Source organism: Hemibagrus wyckioides, linkage group LG22 (genome assembly GCF_019097595.1).
Source record: "Hemibagrus wyckioides isolate EC202008001 linkage group LG22, SWU_Hwy_1.0, whole genome shotgun sequence".
Taxonomy (NCBI): Eukaryota; Metazoa; Chordata; class Actinopteri; order Siluriformes; family Bagridae; genus Hemibagrus; species Hemibagrus wyckioides.
Window position 1 is genome coordinate 13710764 of NC_080731.1, and position 9996 is coordinate 13720759.

The 9996-nt window shown below is 37.7% G+C and overlaps 1 protein-coding gene across 3 annotated transcripts; it reads right to left on the reverse strand.

Moving 5' to 3' along the window:
* Positions 1–301: 301 nt before the first annotated feature.
* lix1 (limb and CNS expressed 1) lies at positions 302–8801 on the reverse strand. 3 transcript variants are annotated; one of them, XM_058374490.1, is made up of 7 exons: positions 8489–8798; positions 7257–7378; positions 6410–6573; positions 4557–4697; positions 3011–3106; positions 2387–2464; positions 302–1326 (listed from the first exon to the last, which is right to left on the reverse strand). In XM_058374490.1, coding segments are annotated over exons 2-7 (879 nt in total). In that variant the 5' UTR covers positions 7258–7378; positions 8489–8798; the 3' UTR covers positions 302–927. The 3 variants fall into 3 exon arrangements, with proteins under 3 accessions (XP_058230473.1, XP_058230472.1, XP_058230474.1); XM_058374489.1 differs by lacking the exon at positions 7257–7378 and having other exon boundaries at positions 8489–8793; XM_058374491.1 differs by lacking the exons at positions 4557–4697; positions 7257–7378 and having other exon boundaries at positions 8489–8801.
* Between the last annotated feature and the right edge of the window lie 1195 nt (positions 8802–9996).

A 9996-nucleotide genomic window follows, 5' to 3' on the forward strand; every position in this document is an offset into this window, starting at 1 on the left:
ATTATATAAAAAAGAGTGTATAAGTATATAATGGTTGATTCCTCAGGGGGAACTGCAAAAACAACTGTTTACCCACTGCAACAGAGTTCACGTAAAGAATCTATGTAATCTTATGTACTAAAATATCGCACAAGTACATAATGACATAATACACATAGATCAGTGTTATATAGAAGGGTTTAACTTTAAACATTTGTAATTTTTCTGCATTTTTGGAAAATGGCCTGTACAGATCTGAGCTAGAAAAATCTCATGCCTCAGTTGTTGGAGTCGTTTACAGGATATGGCGGCACCCTGTGGCCAAAGCAAAAAGTATCCGCATTTATTTACATTCCCTTCTAAATCCCAAGACAATACAAAATGATTTTTGCTCAACGAAAACCAAGTTATAACATTTTCAGTCCAAACAATAAGAGAGCTGGCGCTGCTCTCCAGACATTCAGACCCTAAATGTACTACTAACGCATTTAGTACTAAATAAATTTGATTTACACAGAGGCTCATTTAGCTGCAAACATATTACAGTACACTAAAAAAAGAACTCTAGAAAAGCGTAGAAAATATACAACATACAGGATCTTTTCTTGAATTTGCATCTAAAGTCCATCTTTTTACTCAAAACCTACCACACACACGCACACACACGCTCACACACACACACACACACATTTTAGTTCACAGTCCTTGTGAAGGCTTTCCATAATTAGTGAAGCTAATTAATGATTTTCTTGCTCCTAAATCTAACCCTAATCCCAATAACCAAAAGGAAATATTTTGATATTTAGCTAGTTATATGTTTTAGTTGTTTAAAAAAATAAAACAAATGTTCCCACAGGGTCAAAGTTGATAGATATTCCATTGCTTGTGGACACATTTGTCCTTACTAAAATATGAACAAATACACACACACACACACACACACACACTTCAGCCCAATGACTCTCTGTCACTCCCACTCTCCAAGTAATAAAACTCGCATTGTTCTAACGGATCTGCCACACTACTTTCCAGACACTGGCTCCCACACGTGAGATACGCCAACGCAGTTTCTCCTTTTCTCCAACACTCTTCTTTTCCCTCTCCACAGTAGGCCTGGAGTTCCTCTGTAGAGGCCTGACTGAGAGCTAAGCTAAGGATCTCCTTCTTCTCCTTGTAGAAGCGGAGCTCTCGGCCGGCTTGCCGAGCCTGGGCCAACTCTCTGAGGGCCAGCTGCAGCTCACGCGAGAGCAGACCTGGCCTCTTCCTCTCCCTCTGCAGCCAGTCCAGAGCCATGTGACTGCGCAGACACTCATCTAGCCGTTTCTCAGAGTAGTAGCTGATCACCTCCTGTTCCATACACACACATATACACACACACACACACATAGTTATATCTGTCTTCGTTCAGACTGAAACTTCAAACTAAATGTTCAATTTTAGTTAAACCGCAGCAAACAATAACATTTGTTTACTTTTATAAAGGTTTGTATTCATTTATGTAACATTAACTATATGTATCAGTGGCAGGGGTAAGGCTCTGAGTTGGTGAGCAGAAGGCTGGAGTTCAAGCTCTAGCACTGCCAAGCTGCCACTGCTGGGCCACTGACCAAGGCCCTTAACCCTCTCTGGTCAAGAGGCACTGCATCATGGCTGAATCTGTGCTCTGACCCCTTGGAATATGCGAAGAAAGAGTTTTACTGTGCTTTACTGTATATTTGACAATCAAGAAGGCTTCTTCTAATTCTTATTGGAGAATTTTGGTTTATTGGCTTATAGGTTAAAGTTGGCAAGTTCTATGTGTGCAAATATGAAGCAAATTTTTTTTCATATTTTATCTATGATCATGAAGCATGGGAGAAGTGTCTATTTCCATACATATTACTTGAATATGAAGGCAGGTTTTTGTTCATGTCCCGCTGTATTCATTCATTCATTCATTCATTCATTCATCCACATCTGTATTTATTCACCTTCTGCATTTCTCTGTATATTCTTATTGTATATTTTTTTAAATAATATTTTTATATTTTTTATTTTATATTTTTTATATTGTTATAATGTAAATTTTACACTCCCTTTTGCTGCTGGTCTCTGAGAGCTACCAACCAAATTTCGTTGTATCACTACAATGACAATAAAGACTCTTTATCTGTATCTTCATGATAATGAAGTAATGAACATTATAAGGTAATTGGTGTTATGAAGTTAAAAATAGATATTTTAGATTACATAGTACATTTGAATTGATATAAATTGGGTTGTGTTGATGTCTAGACAAGCGGTGAACAGAACTTCTGGCTTCTACACCCTTTACTACTCTCACCGCAATACAAAATGATCAATTAAGGGCGCGTTACAAAAAAAATAAAAGATGTTATTTTTCAGAGAGGTGTAAAGTTGGACATACCTGACGACTGCATCTCCTCTCCCTAAAAGCCTTCAGTGTCCCATTCCAGTGTAACAGCTGAAACACTGTCATTAATTCCTTTAAAAAAGAGAACATTTGATATTTTTACTCGGTTCATTTTCATTACTTTTCATTATTTTCATATCTTGCTCTTGACTATTCATCACACTAATGACTCTAATTCAACGCAGATGTGCAAACTTTGTAACTCGTCTTTAGAGCTTAGCACATTGTAACATCAACATTTAAAGCTACATTGATCTAGCGTTGTGTTTTCATAGCTAAGACTAATGCAGACACCACAAGATTTTCAAAATACACGAGTTATTTTTCAATAAGTGCATATAGCATGTCTCTTAGGGTTATTACATATATCATGTGAAAGAGCAAATGGAATGTATATTTTGGATAATAGCCATGCATTATACTTAAAGTTGAGAGCATATACTGTCCTTCAAACTCCTGATTAGGTGGGGCTGCTATCAACATACATTTGTCTAAACATCATGGGCCATCTACCTATATTAGAATCGCTAAAAAGTATTATCTTAAAAAAAAAAATACCACCTTTGACTATAACAAAGCTGTTTTTAAAAGTTGTGTTTAAAAGATTTTTTTTCACACCTGAAATTCCAGCATGGTTTTTCCCGTGTTGGATTTCAGCATGAGATAATAAGCTCCTAAACTGGTGCTCGGGTCTGTGGCATCCTCCATGTTACCCTGAAAACAGTGAATCACAGTGACTTCTTGGCCAGTAATCACTCATTCTGAAGGAGACACAAATGCAGTGGGAGGGTCAGACCCGGCTACTCGTCTTTTAGTTTGTCTTCAAAGCAAGTTGTAATCGTTGCTGGGGAACAAAAGGCTCTGACCAAACATGAGAAATGGCAGGAGAGTGAGGAAGGACCACACACACACTCACATACACACACACATACACACACACACACACACACAGACATTGTAAAGCTTGGCAAGTTTCAGAGGAAGCTGGGAAGTCTTTTAGGAGTGTAAGGGAACTTGTTGTGATGGATATTTGTAGGTTTTGGAATCATTTGCATGCCTCCTCACTAATTTGGACAATGTGAACACCGCTCCTTAAGTAAATACAGTGTGTGAATGCTCATTGAATGCAGTGAATGATTATGCATCTTCCTTAAAAAGTGTATAGACTCTACAAACTTCATTCTAAGGCAATGCTGCCATCTCAGTCTGTATCTGTTTAGTGCTCCCAATAATTGTATCTGTGTTCTGATTTAAAACTGAAGAGGGTGTGGTCTAAACCAAAAGTGTTGTAGGGATTAAATATGCCTTCTGAAACCCTGCAAAACACTGGAAAATAGAAATGCTACCACGGTCAGCATGGTCTTTAAATTCTGACTGTAACATTTCTTCAACCGTCCATCACTGGTCACAAGAAGAGATATGAGGAAGACAAGATCATTTTTTTCATAATTTTCCAACAAATTTATTTAGTTCTATTTTCAAATATACACCAACATTTAGCCTAATCTAAACCAGCCAGGATATACCAATGCAACCAGTTGTGCTTCTTCTAAATGATGACTCTAGTTTAGGCTTTACAGAACCACAAAAAGAAAGATCTGGTTGGCAGGACTAACATCTGCCAAAAAGATAATTGCACAAAGATGGCTCCCTCCACTTTATCTGTGCGACACTGGCTACTTCAATTTCATGATATAGTAATGTTAGAGCTTTCAACACTCAGAATAAATAAAGCTAGAGCCTCAACCCTTGAGGCATGGAAAGTTGTTGCAGATGGCTTGATAGAAATTTTTTTTTGTCATTTTTCTGTGTCTGTATTCTGTATTCACTCTGTTCTAATGTGGTGGCCTGGACTTGGGGAACCGTTAGTGGGTGGGAGTGATTTATTTAATTAATAAATGAATGAATGAATGAATGAATGAATGAATGAATGAATGAATGAATGAATAAATAAATAAATAAATAAATGGTAAAAATAAAATAATTGTGCACCTCCTACAGTATATTTCTGTTTGTATCTGTTTTGAACACATTCATTGTTCAATCCAAATAATGTAGTCTTTTTTGTGACACAAATATAAAAAAATTCTATCAGATTAGATCTATTTTAACGATTTAACAATCAAATTAATTTATGCCACATAGTAGGCATGAACAGTCTTACGGTGGTTGTGGCAACAGCCTCCTCTATGCTGCGGGTGATGAACTCTGGAGTGATACGTCGACAGGGCAAATCGTTGAATGTTGAGTTCATCAGAGCAATACGAGCCGCATCACGCCTGGCTTCTGCCTTAGTGTAACAATACTAATAATAACAGATGGATAGGAAAGTGGGAGAAGGAAATATACACACTGTAATCAAAGATTTTTAATTTGATCATGCAAATTCTTTAAAATATTTCATTATTAAATATTAATTAAATTAATATTTTAATTAATAATATTAATTAAATTAATTAAATTATTATTTAAATATTTCAATATCATATGTGTGTCATGGTTGCTCCAAAGCAGCACAGAACTACACTACTCACCTAACTGCCCCAGCATGTCACATGTCACTAATCACTCACACCTATAACTACTTAAGTTACTACTATTTAAGATTTTTTGTTGTAGTTCTGGCTTATGGTCACATGTGCTACAGTATTGCTTATAGGTATGTTTTTTTGTCTAATATCCATAGCTCATCTTTATGATTCTTGCTTTTTTTAAAAATAATTTTGAGTTTGCACTTTACCTAATAAAGTTACTTTGCGCTTGGGTCCACCCACAAACAGCCTCCAATCTGAGACAGTGTGAGGTTTCCTTACACTCAAAGGCCCATTTTTATTTAAAAAAGCTTGCCTCAAGCATAGGTACATGCTAACACTAATATAAATCAGTTTATAACACTGGAGAAATCAAGAGTGTGTCTGGAGGCAGCCTGAGCTGGGATCACTCACTAGTAAAGCTAAAAACACTAACTGTGAGCCACACCATCTCTATTCATAACGCTGAAAGAAGAATATGTACAAAGAGATAGGAAAAAAATGAGATGGCCAAAACATGTGAAAGGAGTAAGCAGGAGAAGTGGGGAATTATTGAGGCTTGCTGTAGTGTGATCTCTTTGATCTGAAGGGAAAGGCTAAAGAATGCCTCTCTATGGCGTTAGTCTGTTGCGTTCCGGACGTGAAACGAGGCCATAGAAAGGAAACGCTCGCAGGGCAGGCGGCGTGGAAGCCTCCGGTGCCCACAGGCTGATCAAAGGAGCCGAAAGCTATTCAAACAGGCAGCACAGCACATTGGCCTTAACTCCCTGGTGTTCCTCAGTTCCTCTAAAGGGCAGCAGCTGGCCTTCAGTGCTCCTCAAATAGCAGACGTCTTAAGCCGGAGCTATGGTTACTGAACACCACGGCAAGGGATTCTGGATTAGTTGACAGCACTCGACTATGTGATCTGTGTCACACTTCAGAGTAAGTGATTGCTCAAAGACTTAGTGTTTACTATGACATTTGATTGTCCATTTTTATAGTCATATGTTCAGAGTGATAAATACACAATAACGACCAACTAATCCTCTTGTTTATTTGGTTAATCCTAATCTGTGGCTACTCTAAAATAAAATGAATCAATTCTAAAATGCAAAAAAAGGCGGAATCACCTAACATTATATAAAAAATGAATAAATAAGCCCAAAACCATTAGTGTGTCTAGGATCTGTTCCTGCAAGCATCCCTCTGAAACTGAAAGAAATCATTTTGCGTGGTGGGTTGAAGTAATTAGGCTAATACGAACCACCTGTTAATCTTAGTTTTCACACAAGACTCTCTTTTCCTGTCCTGGAGTGTTGATGGGACCGATTGAACAGACCCACAGGACCACACCGAGACATGCCCTTTACATCATTATCACCTGACAAAGCCAGAATTGTCAGCAAATAGTCAACTAGAGGTTAACTTCCCAGAAATATTTTAAACAGATCATCTGCCCTGGCAGTCTTCCTGCACACTATGTGGTCAAATTCAATTCACTTACCTTGTAGTTGCCAAAGCAGCTCCCTCCTGGTAGGGTGACATAGCAGATAAATGGAGGTCCTGGTGAGGGAATGGATTCATAAACTACTAGGTTCTCTGTCTCCATTGTGCTGCTGTTCACCTGTTTTTGCTCCCAAAACTGATGCAGCATTCCAACAACATTCACTGGAAACACATAAACAAAGAAGACAAGCATGTTTTTAATAATGATATCTTTACTTCACTGCATTTGATTAGATTGTGAAATATTAGATCTAAGTCTTGCTTAGCCATGAAGTCCAAGACTACAACTAGTTCCCCATCTTCCCAAATTCTTCATTTACTTTTTATTCATGCAGCTGTAGTAAAGCAATTTCTGAAGTGAATGTCAAAACTGATAAGAGGTTTTTAAGTTTAAGTGCTTATAACATTGTGCTTATGAAAGGTTCAGTAAAAGAAATGAATTTGTCTCTACAGCCAAGAATTCATACTCGGTTGTTTATTGATCTTGTGCTGCTTGCCAAGGAATTCACCTTTTAATATCAGAGCTATTCATCAACAGGCATCAAGTAAAACATGTGCCAAACCTCGTGGAGAGTTTAATGCTGATCTAGGACCAGATATTCTTTCCTAAAACCTAATTCTTTATGTTATGAGACAAACAGCAAATTGATCTTATGTCAGCATAAAGGGCCAGTTTCCGTCAACACTGGGCCAAGCAATGAAAATGTCCCTCAGTGTGAAATTTACAGGGTTAGGTCCAGTTTAGATTATTGTAATAAAGCCAGCTTTACTGCTGAAATGTCATCAGGGATGAAACTTAAGTGTGTGCGAAAGGAATTCTCACGGTGTGCTGCATGTTCTCTTACTCTTTCTGTCTTCATTGTGTGAGTTTTTTTGTGCAAATCCCTCAAAAGGTTTTCATGTCTTGTAATACATTAGTGTCATCATATTCAATAAGCACCTTGTATATCACAGATATTCACCGCAGCTGTGGAGTAGAAATACATTAGGATAAATATTATTTTCCAACATTTTTTCCAGTGTTTTACTTTTTTTTTATTATGTGGTTCAGACCCTTGAGGTGTGCCACAGAGAGCTGATGTCATGGCTCGAACACAAAAGATTTACCTCCAGCTTAGGCCTGTCACTTATCTCAGCAGCAGTGTGAGAGCCGTCCAACATCAACACAAGGGAACACTTATTTATCCAGTTAAGCAGGTGTTCCGGCTCTGAGTCTGTGGTGCAGATGAGTGTCGAACGTAGGAGTGATAGTAATATCTGTGTGATGGCTTTAACGTGTTTCATAACCCAAAGTAACGGTTTGAGTAGTGCGCTTTAATCAAATCCATCCCATGTCGAGGGTCAGCAAAAATATTATGAGGGAAAACCCCAACAAGATGGATACCGTTAGACGGGGATCATATTTGTATGAACAGAGAGTTGTTTTATAATGGAGCACTGTCTACCTTTTAGTTTATTTAAATAACGCTAGCCGCAGAGAGTACCACCCTTATTTTTGAAACGCTATAGTCTACCACCGAGAAGGTAAATGCTGAATATGGCATTCTGTTGTAAAATTGATATATTTTTATCAGACATTTAGAACCCACAAAATCCCACCTCTATTAGAAATAAACACAAATGAGAAAATCTGAACCTATTTCATTCTCAACCTTTATTAAGTATTTGTTTATTTTTTAAATCCCAGTTGCTCTCAGTAATACACGTTTCTTGAAATAGCTGAATTAACATGTACATTGATGCGTGAGAAAACTTGAAGTGTGACACTGTACACTGTTAAGCGCGATACAAAGTTTCAGCTCAATTTAGATTTATTTTACAATTTTGTTTATTTTAATCTTTCTTTTAAGATTAATTATTCAGTTTTAATAATATGAAAAATCAAGTATTAAAGAAAAATCAGGTATTAAAGTATTTATTTAATAGTAGTGTGGAAAATGTATTCATTTAATTCATATTAGCAATGTTGTAAAGATGGATCAGGTAATTATGCATCTTTGAGGCGGGTGACATTGTAAAACTCAGCACTGTTATTAAGAGTTAGAGATGCAGCTCTGGAATAACAAATAATACTCACAATCTTTAAAGGCTCTGTCATCATCTGAATCTGGTGTGGAAGTCATCTCTCATGTTCCAAATGTCCAGCAGAAACTTTATGCTATGCCTGTGAGCCTTCTCCTATGCTCTGGAGTAAGGAAGAGCGTTTCTCTACAAACCCCAGCTCTGATTAGGAAAGTGTGAAGGAAATCTTCTCCTCTCTCCTGCAGGCTCCAGTGCAGTGTGTGGAGCCCTGTTAAGCTCTCACTACGGCTCTCCTCCTGTGGCTGGCCCACCTTTGTCAAGAGCTGAACTAATTAGCTGTGAGGCTGGCCATCAGACTTCACCCCCCTCCTCCACACACACACACACACACACACACACACAGCCTGTTGAACGCATCCACTGAGCTGAGTTGGGTAAGCCCCGACAAAGGAATGTGACCCCCTTCTCTGTTCATTCATGGTATGTCTTGAGCTTTCAACATGCACATGCATCATCTAACTCAAAAGGCAAATGATTAAAGTATATTGAGTAACTATTTGTTTTTCATACGCCATCAAAGGGCTGTTAACATGAGTATAATGGTAAAAAAAATGTGCTCTAAGAAAAAAAACATTTGCAAACTGCACACTACTTACTAAAGTGCAGCATAACATTCATTAAAAATGACTTTTTAAAATGACTTATATTGCAAAACAAATATTCTATTGCACTTATCATTCAAAGGCTATGTGTTCATAAGCTTGTCAAAACAACATCACATTATTAATGCCTATATCTGTCTTACTGTATGTTAATCACAATGTTCTATTTTTTCTGAAACTAAAGCGGTGGTGCACTTAGACTTTGCTGTAGGCCAGACTGTATGAAATGCATTTCAAATGCATTTACTCTGCCTGAATGGTTATTGTTCAGTGAACAGGCCTCAGCAGTCAAAAGCATGCTTGTGAATAGAGCCCTCGATATGAAGAATTTTCGACTTTTTTCTTGTACAGGCCTCCACACCGAGCGTTTTAAGCTCCATTCAGTATAGACCATTACCCAAAGTGCATTTTTTAAACATCTAATGCTCCTTTCTAAACATCCCTGAGTCTTTGCTCCTTGGTTTCTTGGGAATTGGGAGTCCATTCAGGGCAAAGACCTATTGTGAGAGTGGCTTGGGAAAGGAGAGAGGTGTTTAGCATAAATGACAATCACTTTTTGGGGTGGATTGGTGCAAATAATACTGCCTATTGAATGAGCAGTGAGGGATGACAAGGAAACAAAGATAGCACATGGTTCTAAGATTCATTTTATCATGGATCTACATTACACTGTAATACAAATAAAAACATGTTCTTACTTACTGGGAAACTCTACATTTTCTGTTAATCCGGAACCTTGCTGAAAATGATATAGAACCCTTTGTGCAGGTTTCTGTCAGAAAACGTCATCTTTTATATTAAATTCAATTCAATATTACTCAAAGGTGAGCGTGACATCACAGGGTGTTACATCCTGCGCTGGTCAAAGCCAGAAGAAATCAAACTGAATTAAGGTCATTCA